The sequence below is a fragment of the Babylonia areolata genome, chromosome 3 (assembly GCF_041734735.1).
Source record: "Babylonia areolata isolate BAREFJ2019XMU chromosome 3, ASM4173473v1, whole genome shotgun sequence".
NCBI classification, from domain to species: Eukaryota; Metazoa; Mollusca; class Gastropoda; order Neogastropoda; family Buccinidae; genus Babylonia; species Babylonia areolata.
Window position 1 is genome coordinate 17,576,919 of NC_134878.1, and position 18,845 is coordinate 17,595,763.

The window sequence follows — 18,845 nt, forward strand, 5'->3', positions numbered from 1 at the left end:
AGATGTAGAAATACATGTTTACAAAGAGCTGCAACGCCAGAGAATCGACAGACAGGCAGAAAATACAAAAAAAAACAACTTAGCCATATGAAGAGCACAGGAACAGGAGTCATGATGGCTGCCGGAAAAAGAGGGCGCTAGCCAGTGGGACAAAGGGGAGGTTACCTACTTCCGGGAGGTTATTGGCCGTAGTTTCGTTTTCTCCGCATAGGCGGATAGTAGTTTGCACAGGACAGGAATGTCAGACCCCTGCCGGAGTCTGCACTAGTTGGGTCACGGTAAGTATGTTACTTAAACGTAATTTTAAATAGAAAATTTCCTTTTACAAAGAGCTGCAGCCTCCTCCCCAGTCCTACTTGTTGCTGTGTATAGAACGCACATCCTTCACAGCTGTCTGTGTGTCCTGTTGTCTTTGCAGTCACCAAGGTGAGGTCTGTGGGTTGGGGCATGTTCATGGAACTGTTTCTGTGCTGCCCTTGTTCCCTTTCCCATGAGGGATGAGAGATGCCAGTCCAGAGCTTGTTTAGGATGAAGGCCAGAGGTGGGACAAAAATGTGTTCCCCAAAATTTCCGTTTGTTTTCAAGTTTTTATCATTAAACCATACATTTTTGGATTTTTTTTATACAAAAATATACCACTTTACTGAATTTGCCATTGGAGGGGAGTGGGGGGATCAAAATGTATGTTACCTACTTCCGGGAGGTTATCGGCCGTAGTTTCGTTTTCTCCGCATAGGCGGATAGTAGTTTGCACAGGACAGGAATGTCAGACCCCTGCCGGAGTCTGTACTAGTTGGGTCACGGTAAGTATGTTATTTAAACGTAATTTTAGATAGAAAATTTCCTTTTTTATGCTTGACTAAGTGTACATTTTGCATTGCGCTTCAACCGCACAAATCGAAGAAGAATAAGGATAAAAATAGAACTTTCTGTTCAAGGAGATCTTACTTGCAGCCCGTTACAGCATGAACCACAGAAACATGTAAGGCTCAAGATTATGTTACATGTGTGTCTGGCTATACAACATTTTATTCTGTTATTTGTAATTTTTAATATAGGATTTACAGGAAATCACAAAAAGTACTACAGATGCTTACAACATGAACCAGTATGTTTGCTGTGGAAGTGAGTAAATCTTGAAAGGTAAGAGAGATTGACAGACTGGCAGCAGGAATTTGACATGATTTGGCAACAAGGCTGAGATTTGTCTGTGCTGGTATTACCAGTAATGAAGATATTTTTTTAAATTCTAGTTACAGTTCTGGGACAATGCGACTGTGTATTCTGTTCTGATAAATCGTTTTTCATCTCCTTTTTTTTGTCTGTTGGATTGTAAAATCTCAGGGATGTCAGTCTGTCTTCGTTGGGATTGTTGTTTCCTCCTTCTCGGACATGTTGAGAACTTCTTTTTTTTTTTTTTTTTTTTTTTGTCTGTTGTGTTTCTTTTTCAGGTTGGTCTGTTGGTCTGTTCTGTCACCTGTTTACCTCTTTGTTATTGTATGGTATATTTTTCCTCAATCTTCCAATCATACATGCCATTTCCCTTTAGAAAAAATATGCATGATCTTCATGGATTCATGCAAACTGCAAGATTGAGGTTTAATAGCTGACACTAAAAATAATGCATAAGGAGGTGGTTTGGGAATTTGTGGAGAAGTTGTGTGTTCACAAGTGGACCTTCACAGGAGCAAGTTGCAGTGGGTTTTTCCCTTATGACTTCAGCTTGGAAAGGAGTTCAGACTGTTCCATCTGTTTCTCTCTACACTTTCCAGTTACTCTCTGAACTGCCCTGTGCTGAGACAGGCACTGACATTCTTTTTGGGGGTGCAAGGTCATGTGAAATGGGAGCACAGCTGTCCTTGGTAAAGAGGGTTGAGGGAGGCAGGTTGAGAGTCTGTAGCCTGTTATTGTTAAAATGTCAGCTATACTTGTAGTACTGTTTCAAGTATAGAGCTCCTGGCCTCCAGCTGTCTGTGACCATCTTGACTGTCGACATAGACCAGTATGAAGATCTCTCTCACTCTGAAGCTTCGGCTAGTCATTTTTCTTGTCAGCTTGGAACCCATAGGCAGCAAAGTGCACTGATGGATGTGGGTACATGAAGGTGCTCAGCCCATTTTCAACATCATTGCTGTGCCATCAGTCGTTTTCAAGCAAGCAGGAGAGGAGAAGTAAGGACCTTTGATGTGCTTTTCTACATGAAGCCCCCTTCTTAATCTGAATACAGCCATGTAGACCTGTGCTAAAGAAGTTTGCTTGCCAGCTGTATTCCATGTATGGCTCAGAAAGTGAAGTTTTATTACCGCCACTGATGAGTGTTTTCAGAGGTGGCAGTAGAGGTCTACCAATTTTCTCAATCATAGAACTTGATGTTTACAACAGCACCTTTTCAGGATGGTTATTCTGTGGCTGGAAACTGGTATGCCAGTTTTGTTACAAATGTTGCAGTTGTGTTACATGATATGATAGATGCAGCAGCTATTGTTAGATGCAGAGACAAACAACATGGATTGGAACCCTTTGCCAGTGTTTTTGCAACACACACACTCACAAAAGCAACATCTGAATACATCAGATAAAATGTTTTTGTTTGTTTTGTTTGTTTTTTTTTACTTGTGTGTGTTACCAAAGTAACACAGTTCACTAGGATTCAGTTGTGTGTGTTGTAAAATTTAACTTTGCCATTTCAATTTTTGTGGCAGCTAAGAATTGTAAAGAAACATGACTGAATCACTAACATTGGTGACACATTTCTTGGGTTGATTTTTCAGGAAGGCCCTGAGATGACAGGCCAAGACCAGTTTTCTAGTGCAGTATTTTGCATATCAGAAAATTCTTATCTGATAATAGAATTAAGATGAAAAAGAATTATTATGGGACCTTGGGGGGGGGGGGGGGGGAGCATCTTCATTTTGGTCAGCATTAAAACATTAATGTTTGGTGTAAATTCCAGTACTCAGTTTTTGATGTTAAATACTGAAAGGTTCATAAGGCACGCTCCTTGGATTGGAGCGGAGACCTTGGCCTATGCTTTTGCAAACTCACAATACACTCACATACAGCAATATCTTTGATGGAACAGGTCGGAGTTGAATACTTGCACACATGCTATAATGACTGCATAAAGCAAACATTGCACATGTTTTTGCTTTTAGTCTTGAAAGTTGTTGGGGGTTTTTTCTAAAAGATTTATGTTATTCTGACTTGTTTGTCCATTTTATAGCAAAGAACTGGAAACATATTGAATGTGTGTGTGTTGGTGTACAGAGGCAATTTATAAAGATGTTGATTCTTAACTTGTGCACTTAGCAACACTGCATTTTGTCCTTTGTGTGTGTGTGTGTCTCCAAAGCACTATGATCTCCACATACACTTTTATGTTGTTTCCTCCATTTATAATCATCTTGGAAATAGTCATCAATGTTGAATTTGTTGGAAACGTAGCAGCATTCTATTTTTTCACTGAGTGTGCTGTGAAAATGAACTGTCAGTCTGAGTCCTGAATGGCATCACATCCCCCTACCCCACTCTGCCAGTATGTTGGGTTAAGAATAACATGAAAGTACTGTCACTGTCGTGTGTTTGAACTGAAACTTGGGTCTTTCTGAAAGGAAAGTACATACAGTTACCAGTGACATCAGCAGTTAGGCCCCAGTACAGATTTCTTGATTTTTATTTTATTGTATATTTTCCTTTAAAAAAAAAAAGATAATAAATTCCCAAAAGTGGTTGCATTTGCTGTCCATTTTTATACCTGAGTCAGGTAAGAACTAAGGAAGTTGTTTATTGTGTGCACATAGTGGAGGGGTGTTGGTAGGTGAGTCCTTTGTCCTGTTTGTCAGGTGTGCCCCTCATGAGTAGCTTTGACGATAGAACGTTTATCAGGCAGCATGGAGAGTTTGCACCCACCATAAGGTTTACTGTGTGCATGAATCTTGAGGCTGTTGAGAAGCTGGAATCATGTTCTGTCAGCAACAAATTCTTGGACATTACCAGCCACGTGTTAACCAATTCAGTGATGCATCTTGGAGAGTGTTGCTCTCAAGTTCCCTAAACAATGTTGCTCTGTGTCTGTTTGTAAGGTTGGATTGACTCCAGCTCTTATAAAGAGAAACAGAGAAGTTCGATTGGCACCAGAACATATAACAGAGGGAAACATTGAAGTCAGATTGACTCCAGATCATATAAAAGGAAGCAGAGAAGTTCGATTGGCACCAGAACATAGTTATGAAGGGAAACAGAAAAGTCTGATTGACACCAGAACATATAAAGGGAAACAGAACTTCTGACAGATGGTCTGTGATGAATCTCCAAAGCATCGTCATCTCCCTGATTTCTCTTTAAAATTAAGTTTTCCGGTCATGATTTTCTTTTGTTTATTTCAGTGTCTGTGTTCCTTAATATCCTGCTGTCTTACTGACCTGGAGTTTTCATTTCTACTTCTTTTCAGTACATGTACTGTGTTTGTGTCAAACTCGTCAGAGCAGGTACGTTCAGGGAACTGTCAGTGGAGGGACATGGTGGCAGGCTTTACTAAGGATGATTGGTCACTTCAGTGAGTCATCTGTAGGGGGTTTTAACTATGCAATTAAGCGACTACTGTCAGTGGCAGAGAGGAACTGGGGTGGGGGTTGGGGGGGATTGGGCGAAGCATAATGTGTGATTATCTTGCTATGGTAAATGACAACAGTCACCACTGATCACTATCAACAGTGGCCGAGAGGCAGGACAGCATCTGGCGGGGGATGACAGGTAGCAAGACATTTGTATAGATACACATCTTCATTTCTTTTTTCCATTTACCGTTACTTTTGTGTGTTTGAGGGAGGTTGGGGGGGAGGGGTATAAATTGATTTAAAAAACAAAACATATCCCCCAGAGAACCAATGGTGGGTGTGTATGCAGTATCATGGTAGGAAACCAGAGCTGTGAGCAGATAATTGTCAAAATCTTGGCTGCAGACTCAGTGGCAGATATACAAGACTTTCTAAACCACAGGCATTAATTGGGTGTGTTGTGTGGGTAATTTTTGTTGTTTTTTTAGTTAATATGGCATACTGTAGGAAACTTATTGCGTGAATGATAATGCATGACTGCAGGGCAGTGACTGCAGGGCAATGTCCATTCAGAAAATTAAAGAATAAATAAAGTCTCACTGTTAGTGTGAACCAATATATATTATATAAAGACTGGAATTAATCCCCTCCACCTCACCTTCAGTTTGAAGAGCAGCTTAAGAACTAAGGGTCTGATGTTTTGGTATCACTAATTATCAGGAGTGATTGGTAACTGATCCCAGTGAACACAAGAACTTGTCAGTGTAATGGTTTTGCCTTGTCTGGTATTATATTCATACTTGATTTTGATAACATGAATATATCCATGAGGGGTGAATGACTGGGGAGAGAGGGGGGAGAATGCAAAGTGGTTAATTTTATTTTTTCATAGCTGAACCAGACCTGACATGATGATAAAATGTTCTACTGACTGTGTGTGTGTGTTTGGGGGACTTCTTCTGGTTTTCATTTATTTTGTGTTAAAAATTGTACAGGCCCATGAACCTTTTTGATATTTGATGAGTGAAAATGGTGGCTCATGTTATGTTTATAACATGTGCCTGCTAGAAGCCCTGTGAAAATGCATGTACTACATTACATATACTTGTACAAAGAAATACTTGAGTGGGTGGTTTGAAACGATCAACTGCACACACACACACACACACACACGCACGCACGCACGCACGCACGCACACACACTACTCTGACTTCCTCTAGTCAGAAACACCGACTTTGGACACTCAGTCATATAAATTATAATGAATGAAAAAACTGAGCAACATTGTAGCAATTTTAATTTCCCCAACAAATAAAATTTACAATCACTCAATTACAGCAAAAATTGTCACTGCAAATGAAGTCTTATCTTCTCACACGTTAACACACGCACACACACACACACACACACACAGGCAGAAATTGTTCATCTCCCTTCATATTTTGTGTCACTTTCCCCAGAAAAGCAAGTATTATGACTGCCAACAAGGCAGGGTAAATAAACAAAACTCATACACATAAAATATTACATGTCTGTGTGAGTGTGTTGTGTGTGTGCTTGATTTAGATTTGATTGAATGACTCCGGAGATGAATGATGAGCGCCCAGTGGCAACTGTCAGTCGGCTCTACCCAGGTAGGCAGCCTGTTGTGCAAATGGCTCCGTGTTTGTAAAGCACTTACAGTTTGGTCTCTGACCAAGGATAGGCGCTATACAATTACAAGTATCCATACCATCATCATCTTGTATTTAGAAAGCTTTAAATTACAATCTGAAACATTTTTCACAGTCACTATTTGTACACAATCAAATCCCTCTCAAACACAGCCTGCAGAAGTGCACTTCTTGCATATGAAATGGATAATATGAAATATTTCTCACAGTCAATGTAACCTGATACAATATTGTCAAATCCCTTAGTAATCATTGGCCCACAAATGCATGCAATTTCAATATTATTTATGTTATTTTTATTTGGTATTTTTGGAATGCTAATTTTACCCAAAATATTTACATACATAAACATAAAAAGGAGGGGCAAAAGGCGTATTAAAAATGTATAAAAAAAAAAAAAAAAAGTTGTAACATTGTGCTTGTCCCCAACCCAGTTGGCATCTCAACATATAAAAATAGTTACAATATATAATAACAGTAAAAATAGTTACAATATATAATAACAATCTGCTTGAAATTCTTCACAAACCCAAAGATCTTTCCATCATAGTTGACAGCTGAAGGTGAAATGTGCACGTCATAGTCAATTGATGCCTTTGAAAATCACGCAATGACAATGACTTCATTCCACATGCTTTGAAATAACACTGTACCTGGCAGTGAAAGAGTACCTCTGAAATTCCACCAGAAGGATTTTTTTATTATTTTTTTTACTGACTTGTTTTTTTTTAATGTGAAACTGTACACCAGACCAGACGAAAGACGACACCTTTGCATAGAGCGGAACAGCCAGGGTCTTTGGTACAAGCTATACCTTGACTGTTCCACTGCTTGAAGAGGACTGCGACTTGGTTGTAAATGTTGCATAAGAGTACATCAGACCAGTGACCACGCTGGAAAAAAGACCAGATTTTTATTAGACAGTATTGTTTGGTTTTGGATTTCTTTTTGTCTCCCATGTAAGTTTATATGTGTGTTTATGTTGGTAAGTGCCAAAAACATTCTGATATCAAACACAGCTTGTTAGTGTTGCTGTTTGAAAATGCTGGACTGATTTTGATTTCATTCACATGCATGCACACTAGTGCGTCACACACACACACACACACACACACACAGAGGAATACCACGGTATTGGATGAAAACCATCAGTTAAATAAAAGTTATGAAAGCAAGTAAATCATCAGTTTTCTGATAAAAGAAAATGTAAATGGTGTATGTTGGGACATGCATTTGTGGCAATACAGTTAAAAATAATAATACAGTTTGTTTACCTCTGTTTTGTCATCTCATTCTGACAGTGTATATACTGACAGAAAGGTAATCATACTGCTTGTTTCTCTTCTTGTCTTGTTTTCTTTACACAGAAAAGTTATGCATACCCATGCAAAATGTCACGCACGCACGCAAGCACACACACACACACACACACTCGCTGCCTCAGAACTTACCTCAAATTGATACCCAAGAAGTTGACTACAGAGTACACATAATCCCCACCGATGATCATCCCAGAATAAATTACAAACACGTTCTGAAACAAAACATACATGGCATCTGTACAATGATAGCAGTTCAAATTAAAATGTAAAATACTTTGTCTGCTTCAACCAAAACAGAAAATTCTCTTTTGGCTCACTTAGTATGCCCGTTAGCAAATATCCAAGAGAAAAACGAATAACTGACATACGTTTCACTATCACCCTGCACACATCAGGTTCTATGTAAAAATAAAAACATGTGGGTAAGGTAATATTACATTATAGAGTGAAACAACTCTGTGTGTGTGTGTGTGTGTGTACGCATGTGTGTGAGCATGCAGAGGTATGTGCGTGCATGCACGCTTGTGCATACGTGTGTGTGCCTGCGTTTGTGATAGTGTGCGCGCGTGTGTGTTTGATACATGGATGTGTGCACGGGATTTGCAGGGCAAACACAGCACGACACAATACAAGTATTTAAGACTGACTTTGAGCACACCGACGATGCTGGTGGTGAGTGCAGAATTGAACTTGGTGCACAGCATGCTGGACAGGGCCACCAGGAAGCCCATCACACAGGCCAGCAGGAACAACACCTGGAACCCAGAGTCCCCCGAGTGCCCATATTCCATCGCCTGGCAGTCAGAAACACAGAAAAAAAAGACTGTTTACCACCGGAAAATGGAGTATGGCTGCCTACACGGCGGGGTAAATAATGGTCATACACAGAAAGTCTGTCACACAGGCCAGCAGGATCACCTGGAACAGGTCCCCCCCCCCAACCCCCACCGCCCATACTCCATCGCCTGCCGGACAAACTCAGACAAAAAAAACAAAAAACTGTTTACCGCCAGAAAACAGAGTATTGTTGCCAACATGATGGGGTAAAAATGGTTCTACGCCAAAAAGTCCACTAGTATTGTAAGAGTGAATGTGAAAGTTTCAGCGTATGAACGCTGAAGAATCGTGTTAGTGTTGGCCCCGCCCTGCACAGAGAAAAGTAGGCCCAGGCAGTGAAGGTAGTGAATGGAAAAGATTTGGTGATCCCACAAACAGTCCAACTTAAAAATAAAATAAAATAAACGCCAAAAAATCTTTTCTTACAGGCAAGTCCATACTGTAAGCCGCATGAAAAGGCAAAGTGACGATTATTGATGATACTGCAATTGTGTGATGACTTGCAAGCTATGTTCCAGTTCTTGATGTCACACACACACACACACACACACACACGCATGCTTGTAAAGATGCAACAGTGCTGCCACATATACCCGCTAACCCACCTGCATATGCAAGCACGTAAATAATTTAATTTTGTATCATCATAACAGACTCAAATGAATGTCAGGCGATTAATAATTAACTATCTCTGAAGCCAGCTAAATATCGCACCAACTAACAAATCAACTTACCAGTCAACCAAACCAGAAATAATCATGATACCTTATGAATATCCCCACTGAGGTAGGTTATAAACATGGCAGGTAACACCATGAAGAGACTGTTGTAGAACATCAGACCGTATGTTCCCACTGTCTGAAAAGGAAAAAAAAAAAAAAAACACCTGTTTTATGAGGCTCCGTTATACAAGTCTGTTACAAACTATTTCTGAACAACTTAACACCACTTTTTTTTTTCACCATTCCAGCAGGCGAAATACATTGTCTTAGATGTTCAGTATTAGATTCTGCGATCTGGGTGAAATTGACTTACTACTTATATCATTGAAATCCTTGATGGAAGAATTACCGCCACTGCAGTGTATGTTCGGAAGATGGAACGGCAAGCAGAATCGCTGTGACGGTGACATTCTATTTTCTCTTTCAAATTGCTGTGTATAGGCCAATGATTTGAGCGATTTTTCGAGAGCAATTATTGTAAATATCACTTAAACGCGTTCTGTAAAATATCCCAATTCGGTCAGGCAAGTTCAATATATTCCAACTACCTGTAACACACACACACACACACACACACACACACACACACACACACACACACACACACACACAGAGTCAGGCAAATTCAATATATTCAAACCACCTGAAACACCACACACACACACGCGCGCGCGCGCATGCACACACAGATGAATGAATGAATGAAATCAACCACACATATTTTATCTCTCTCTCTCTCTCTCTCTCTCTCTCTCTCTATATATATATATATATATATATATATATAAACATGTCTTACAATTCGGTCAGGCAAGTTCAATATATTCCAACTACCTGTAACACACACACACACACACACACACACACAGAGTCAGGCAAATTCAATATATTCAAGCCACCTGAAACACACACACACGCACGCGCGCGCGCGCGCATGCACACACAGATGAATGAATGAATGAAATCAACTACACATATTTTCTCTCTCTCTCTCTCTCTCTCTCTCTCTCTATATATATATATATATATATAACATGTCTTACATTGTTGTTGAGTTTCTTTTTGGTGAACACCCCACTGAGCGCAGCGCAAATATTGGTGACAAAAACGAAGACATATCCCTCAACATCGAAGGTCAGATCATCACTGCAACATGAAGATGTCAGTCAGTCACACGTTCACGTGAAGGTGTTTGAACAATGGTCCCAGTGTTTCTTCTTAATCACGAAAGCAGAGGATTTGAGCATCTGCATGTGTGTGTATGCTTGCTTATGTGTGTGTGTGTGTGTGTGTGTGTCCGATTTGGTCTGTGACACATACAGATCATTAACAGAACAATCAAAGATGCGACAGCGCCCCCCCCGACACACACACACATTCCACTGAGGTACTTTAAAAGTACTTGCACCTCCTTCCTGTGTACATATATGATTTGTTTTTAAACCACAAGTTAAAGATTCCACAATCTGTAAGTGAGCGTTCAATTAACGAAAATGGGAAACACGACGAGAATGGTGTACTGGGTGCTTAAAAAAAATATATTAAAATTTTTTTTTTTTTTAAACCCTCTCACGAAATGAATAAATCAACCAATAAAACGAAATGCATGGGGAGCTATGGGAAGGGGTCAAAAAACCAAATGCTCTCCCTTCATTCTGGAAACGGCAACAGACGTTGTTTGTCTTTTCTTTCCTTAAAAAAAAAATCATGTATTCTCTCTCTCTCTCTGTCTCTCTGTGTGTCTCTCTCTCTTTCAGTGTGTGTGTGTGTGTGTGTGACACTGTGTGTGTGTGTGTGTGTGTGTGTGTGTGTGTGTGTGTGACACTGTGTGTGTGTGTGTGTGTGTGTGTGACACTCTGTGTGTGTGTGTGTGTGTGTGTGTGTGTGTGTGACACTCTGTGTGTGTGTGTGTGTGTGTGTGTGACACTGTGTGTGTGTGTGTGACACTCTGTGTGTGTGTGTGACACTGTGTGTGTGTGTGTGACACTCTGTGTGTGTGTGTGACACTCTGTGTGTGTGTGTGTGTGTGTGTGTGTGTGTGTGACACTGTGTGTGTGTGTGTGTGTGTGTGTGTGACACTCTGTGTGTGTGTGTGTGTGTGTGTGTATGTGTGTGTGTGTGTGACACTCTTTGTGTGTGTGTGTGACAATGTGTGCGTGTGTGTGTGTGTGTGTGTGTGTGTGTGTGTGTGACAATGTGTGTGTGTGTGTGTGTGTGACACTCTGTGTGTGTGTGTGTGTGTGTGTGTGTGTGTGACACTCTTTGTGTGTGTGTGTGACAATGTGTGCGTGTGTGTGTGTGTGTGTGTGTGTGTGTGTGTGACACTGTGTGTGTGTGTGTGTGTGTGACACTCTGTGTGTGTGTGTGTGTGACACTCTCTGTGTGTGTGTGTGACACTCTGTGTGTGTGTGTGTGTGTGACACTCTCTGTGTGTGTGTGTGACACTCTGTGTGTGTGTGTGTGTGTGTGTGTGTGTGTGTGTGACACTCTTTGTGTGTGTGTGTGACAATGTGTGCGTGTGTGTGTGTGTGTGTGTGTGTGTGACAATGTGTGTGTGTGTGTGACACTCTGTGTGTGTGTGTGACACTCTGTGTATGTGTGTGTGTGACACTCTGTGTGTGTGTGTGTGTGACAATGTGTGTGTGTGTGTGTGTGACAATGTGTGTGTGTGTGTGACACTCTGTGTGTGTGTGTGTGACACTCTGTGTATGTGTGTGTGTGACACTCTGTGTGTGTGTGTGTGTGTGTGACACTCTGTGTATGTGCGTGTGTGTGTGTGACACTCTGTGTGTGTGTGTGTGTGTGTGTGTGTGTGTGTGTGTGTGTGTGTGTGTGTGTGACACTCTGTGTATGTGTGTGTGTGTGTGACACTCTGTGTTTGTGTGTGTGTGTGTGTGTGTGTGTGACACTCTGTGTGTGCGTGTGTGTGTGTGTGTGTGTGTGTGTGTGTGTGTGTGTTGAGGACTGAGGAAGGTAACAGAATTGTTCCTGTGCCAGTCGTGTCCGTTAGGGTGTGGGTTCCATTCCTGCTCTCGCCCTTTCTCCCAAGTTTTTTAAAATTTTATTTCTAATCAAACTGAGCGTCTTTTACTGTCATTCGGACGAAACGATAAACTTGCCCGAGGTCCCGTGTGCACTGAGCACGCACTTGGCGCACTGAAAAAGAACCAACAGCAACAATTTGGACAGTTGTTTTGTTTTGTTTTTTCTAAGAAGATATCCCCTCTTACAGGTACACAAATATTTAGAATTATGCTTCAGTGCGCTCAAGGCCTGACAAAACGCGCTGGGTTAAACTGCTGGTCATGTCATCTGCCTTGCAGATACGGTGTGGAGCCACAGTATAGTAAAGATTGGTCCGAACGCAGTGACGCCTCTTTTAGAAACTGAAAATGTCTTGGGGGGTTTGCGTCTCTCTCTCTCTCTCTCTCTCTCTCTCTGTCAGTCTTTTCATTTGTTGATGACATTAACATGATAAGTCTAAACAAGCAAGGGTATTGACAGTATTTAACTGGAATCAATTGTTCTCTAAGATCTCTTCATACTGGGCAACACAGCACAAAGTGAACTTCATCTGTCAAGGAGTTCGCTCTATATCTGTATAAAGCACTCAAAAGGAGAAGTGTATATGTTACATCATGAAGAGTTTTGAATGTATGACTTCAGCATTTTACTGTATATCCCCCTTCAAAGGGGCTGTGGCCTATATGAATAAACCATCTCAATCTCAATCTCTGTCTGTCTGTCTGTCTGTCTGTCTCCCCCTCTGTATATATATATATATATATATATATATATATATATATTTTTTTTTTTTAACAGGAAGGGTGTGGGGGTTGTCGAGAGAGGATTCGTTGAAATGCACTGAGATGTTTATAGGTATACATGTTAATGGTTCGCGGGGGAGAGAATCGCGAGGTAGGGGTTGGGGTGGGTGGGTGCGAAGCCGTTACTGAGGAAGAGGCTTATTAACCCATTCCACACTGAGAGTTTTACAGCCTCATTAGCACTGATGGGGGGAAAAAAAACACAGGCATTGTATTGAAATCAACTGATTTTTTCCTCGAAATTTACACGTCAGCAGGAAGGAAATATTGCACGGAAGTGTATGTACCCGTTGCTTGTAGTTTATGCATAATACATGAACGTGGAAACCGTTTCATTGAAACAAACTACGTCGCCAGAGCATTACTCAGACGGGGGTCAGGGAGCTGAATGAGTTAATGGCATTGCTGTGACACAGAACACAGAAATGACAAGGTAAACCTTGAATCAAGATGGTGATCGGGATGCACCGACCCCCAATACCCAGTTCACTTCACAGCCCAGGTGAGTTGAGTTCACTTCGCGTTGCTCAATGAAGCGTCACTGTGCTCAGACATATCCATAACCTAGTATACACACGCTACACCGCATCACTGAGCTAGGCAGATGCCTGACCAGCAGTATATAAACCCAACGTATTTTAGTCAGGCCTCAGTTGAGTGAAACTAGAATAATAAATGATTAACGAATTTATAAATGCATAAAAAATGCATAAACAAACCATATAATAACTTGTATTGATTAATCAAATAACTATAATAAATCCACCCCACACATAAATGAATAATTAAATGAATACGTAAATAAATAATAAACAAGTAAATAATAACCCCAACCCACACACATAAATGTGGAGTGATGGCCTAGAGGTAACGCGTCCGTCTAGGATGCGAGAGAATCTGAGTGCGCTGGTTCGAATCACGGCTCAGCCGCCGATATTTTCTCCCCCCCTCCACTAGACCTTGAGTGGCGGTCTGGACGCTAGTCATTCGGATGAGACGATAATCCGAGGTCCCGTGTGCAGCATGCACTTAGCGCACGTAAAAGAACCCACGGCAATAAAAGGGTTGTTCCTGGCGAAATCTTGTAGAAAAATCCACTTCGATAGGAAAAACATATAAAGCTGCACGCAGGAAAAAAAAAAAAAAGAAAAAAAAAAGGGGTGGCGCTGTAGTGTAGTGACGCGCTCTCCCTGGGGAAGAGCAGCCCGAATTTCACACAGAGAAATCTGTTGTGATGAAACGAAATACAAATACAAACACAATCACGACACACACATCAGTAGTCGTGAACTCACACGGCAGCGAGGAAAGCTCCCAGTATCATGAGGTACACTGTCATCTGAACGTACAGAGAGGCCGTCTGTCTGTAACAAACACAACAATGTAAAAAAAAAAAAATAAAAAAAAAAAAAAGTGCAAGACTGCTACAATATATATTGCAACTGATGGTGACTATGTACATAATATTTTATGTGAAACGCAAACCCCCTTTCTCTCTCTCTCTCTCTCTCTCTCTGTGTCTCTGTCTCTCCAGCTGTCTCTTTCACTCAATCTGGTCACACAGTCTGCAATAGCGGTACCACAGTGTGTGTGTGTGTGTGTGTGTGTGTGTGTGTGTGTGTGTGTGTGTGTGTGTGTGTGTGTGTGTGCGTGTGTGTGTGTGTGTGTGAAGAAAGAAAAAAACAAATAGAGATGTACCTGAAGATTACAAATGTGTATCCTTGGTTAGTATAGTAAGAAAGGTTCTCGCGTGTATCTTGAACAATTTTCTGGAGGGCGGGTCGCGCGGGGCTGGGGAGGTGGGTAAGGGGGGGGGGGGGGGGGGGGGGGGGGGGGGGGGGGGGGGTGAGGGGGTTGAATACAACGGGGAAGTTTGGTAAAAGACCAAGCGGGGTTTAGATCAGGATAGGCCTACTCAACCTGTTGATCATAAAAATAAAAAAAAAATTATTGTCACTTTGTTAGCGATAATGCACAAGAGTCAGCCACAAGGAAAGGGAAAGAAAGGTATATGTGTAGCTTTTATCCAGTACACAAAAGGCCTTATCTGTTAAGATGCTGACAATAACAGTGTGACACGTGTACGAGAACGTCTTATGTTGTGTGCTAAGAAATGGTTATAGACAGGCAATGGCACACACACACACACACAGAGAGAGAGAGAGAGAGAGAGAGAGGGAGGGAGGGAGGGAGGGAGACAGAGGCAGAAGCAGAGGCAGAGACAAATAGACAAACAGACAGACTGAGAGAAAGAGAAACACACACACACACACACACACACACACACACACACACACACACACACAGACAAACAGACGGAGAGACGAAGACAGACAGAGAAACACACACACACACACACACACACACACACACACACACACACACACACACATTGAGGGAGGGAGGGAGAGAGCATTAGCAGCGAAACTCACCCCAAAATGAAATATTCTGCTGCCATGATGAAGACGTTAGCAAAGCGACGTAACACCACGTACATTGGCAGACTGCAACATACACACGCTGTGAACGGGGCAGGTTGTTTGCAGTACATATGCAAATGAATTATTAACAATAACACACACAAACACACACCCACACAAGCCCATAAACCCACACACCCCCATGCACATCCCCATAGCCCCCCCACCCCCAACCCCTATTTTTTTGGTTTTGTTTTGTTTTGTTTTCCTGAGATATACTTGTTTTGTTTTGTTTTTCTGAGATATACTTGTTTTGTTTTGTTTTTCTGAGATATACTTGTTTTTATTGTTGTTGTTTTTTTGTTTTTTGTAGGTTTTTTTTTTTTTTTTTTTTGGGGGGGGGGGGGGGGGGGGGGGGGGTTAATCAGGATACCAGCACATCAAGTTATCATACGGCAAAGAAAGTAGTAAAGAGCTACCAGCTACAATAACCATCTGTCAGTCTTTCTGTCTGTCTACCCATCTGTCTGTCGGTTTGTCTGTCTGTGTGTCTGTCTCTTCTGCTCTCAATGTTCACAGCATCTGAGTATTGACAGGTACCTTTTTCACGATAAAATATTCAACTCTCTCTCTCTCTCTCTCTCTCTCTCACACACACACACACACACACACACACACACACACACTACACCACACACACACAACACACACACACACACACACACACACACACTACAAACACACACACACACACACACACACACACACACACACACACACACACACACACAAACACACACGCATGCACGTGCTCCAAACACGATTGACGCCCACAAAGATGCTATCGTCGTTTTCCCCTTTTGTCATTCTATACAGTAGAAATACAAACTGCAGTTGAGGATTGCTGTTCGTATTTGTCTGTTTTCATTTGTATCATTCAGCACATGTATATTTGTTGTATCTGTAATGTTTGTTTACACCAGCCCTTTGGGGGGGAGGCGGGGGGAGGGGGGGCGGGGGGGGGGGGGGCATGGCCTGTATTGAATATAAAACATCCGTGTCCGTATCCGTGGACGGAAAAAAGAAGAAAGAAAAAAAAGATGCCATCGTCGGAAACTTTGGAGACACAAGAAAGCTGGCGATGGGTGAGGTTAGGGTGGAACAAGCCAACAAACGAATAAATAAATAAATAAATAAATAAATATATGTATGAATGAATGAATGAACGAACGAATGAACGAACGAATGAATGAATGAACGAACGAATGAATGAATGAATGAATGAACGAACGAACGAATGAATGAACGAAAGAATGAACGAACGAACAAATGAATGAATGAACGAACAAACGAACGAATGAATGAATGAATGAATGAATGAACGAACGAACGAATGAATGAATAAATGAATGAACGAACGAACGAATGAATGAACGAAAGAATGAACGAACGAACAAATGAATGAATGAACGAACAAACGAACGAATGAATGAATGAGTGAATAAATGAATGAACGAACGAACGAACGAATGAGTGAACGAAAGAATGAACGAACGAACAAATGAATGAATGAACGAACAAACGAACGAACGGATGAATGAATGAATGAACGAACGAACGAACGAACGAACGAACGAACGAATGAATGAATGAACGAACGAACGAACGAACGGATGAATGAATGAATGAACGAACGAACGAACGAATGAATGAACGAACGAACGAACGAACGAACGAACGAACGAACGAACGAATGAACGAACGAACGAATGAATGAATGAATGAACGAACGAACAAACGAACGAACGAATGAATGAATGAACGAACGAATGAACGAACGAACGAACGAACGAATGAATGAATGAAGAAAGGAAGGAATAAATGAATGAAATAAATCGATAAATGAATAAAGACAGATCGACAGAGACACAGACCGATAGACAAAGACTGGAGAGGGGCAAGAGTGAAAGAAGCAAACCAACAAACAAACAAAGAAACAAAGTAGATTATTACATATCGTTATCAGAGAGAGAGAGAGAGACAAAAAAGACGTCACTAACCTCAGTTTTTTGGTACTACCCAGGCTGAACATGATGCTGGCGAGAAACAGCAAGGGGAGAGGCCACACCTGTCATCATGAAATCAGCTGTTGTCTTCTGCACTTCTGTGGTTATAGGGTTATCATCATCATCATCGTTATCATCGTCATTGTCGTCGTCGTCGTCGTAGTCGTCATCATCATCATCATCGTCGTCGATCATCATCATCGTCATCACCATCATCATCATCATCATTATCGTCATCATCATCATCATCATCATCATCACCATCATCATGTAAGTTTATTCAGTTGTTGTCAGCGCAGGGCGCGTGCACGCGCACATACACCTGACACTTATACACACAGACATACACACACAAACACAGACACACACACAGACACAGACACAGACACACACACACACACACACACACACACACACACAAAAGAAAAAAAAAGACACGCACACACAAAACATTTTTTCCCTACCCTCGTCTAATATCACTTACAGTGAAAAGACGTTAAACTAAAGAACGAACACAAACATACACACACTAAAATGAACAGACGTTAAATCAATTACCTACCAACCAACAAACACACATGCCAGCGCACACACAAATACACATACATGCATACACACGCGCGCGCGCGCGCACGTACACACACACACACACACACACACACACACACACACACACATATCAGTGTATAGACAATAAATCTGTTACCAACATCGAATAAACCAACACACACACACACACACACACATGCGTACGCACCCCCACCCTCACGCCACACACACACACACACACACACACACACACACACACACACACACCAGCTTTTATTTCCTGTGCACATGCCAGTGAATCGATTGAGTGCTGTTGATGCATATGCGACAACTGAAGCGCATAAAAATTTATTCACAGCATGTATAAAAACACATGTACAATAGTACAGTTTAAGTTGAGCTCCCTGCCCACGATGGATAAAAAAAAAAAATAATAAAAAAACCTAACTAAAAATTATGAGTGGTCATCGTTACACAACAGACTGTTCTTCAACAAGGCTGTTTGTATTCACAATGTTATGCTGGTACCAGTATTTCCATTAACCCTAACAGACACTTTGGAAATAAATGACCACAGACACAACCACATGTTACGTATACGTATGTGTGTGTGTGTGTGCATTTTACTTATATATACGATTTATTCCCTTGATGTTTTTATTTATGTATTGTTGTACAATACCTTATGGTCTTAATGTGTGTGTGTGCGTGCGTGTGTGTGTGTGTGTGTGTATGTGTGTGTGTGTGTGTGTGTGTGTGTGTGTGTGTGCGCGCATGTCATTTTTAGTAATCTATACCCTTTTTTTGTTGGATGTTTTCATTTGTTAATATTGTTGTGCAATACCCTATTGTCTTAACATGAGTATGTGTGT

At 41.3% G+C, this 18,845-nt stretch overlaps 1 protein-coding gene across 13 annotated transcripts in view; it reads right to left on the bottom strand.

The window, feature by feature from the left end:
- Positions 1-5,836: 5,836 nt before the first annotated feature.
- The window catches only part of LOC143279788 (UDP-sugar transporter UST74c-like), a 30,728-nt gene continuing 17,719 nt past the window's right edge, over positions 5,837-18,845 (bottom strand). For all 13 annotated transcript variants that reach the window (XM_076583959.1, XM_076583958.1, XM_076583955.1 and 10 more), the window contains 8 exons: positions 17,419-17,486; positions 15,371-15,442; positions 14,234-14,302; positions 10,155-10,257; positions 9,155-9,247; positions 8,200-8,346; positions 7,682-7,764; positions 5,837-7,123 (listed from right to left, as the gene is read on the bottom strand). In XM_076583959.1, coding sequence (XP_076440074.1) covers positions 7,039-7,123; positions 7,682-7,764; positions 8,200-8,346; positions 9,155-9,247; positions 10,155-10,257; positions 14,234-14,302; positions 15,371-15,442; positions 17,419-17,486 — 720 coding nt within the window. In that variant the 3' untranslated portion in view covers positions 5,837-7,038. The remainder of the gene's footprint in view (positions 7,124-7,681; positions 7,765-8,199; positions 8,347-9,154; positions 9,248-10,154; positions 10,258-14,233; positions 14,303-15,370; positions 15,443-17,418; positions 17,487-18,845) is intronic.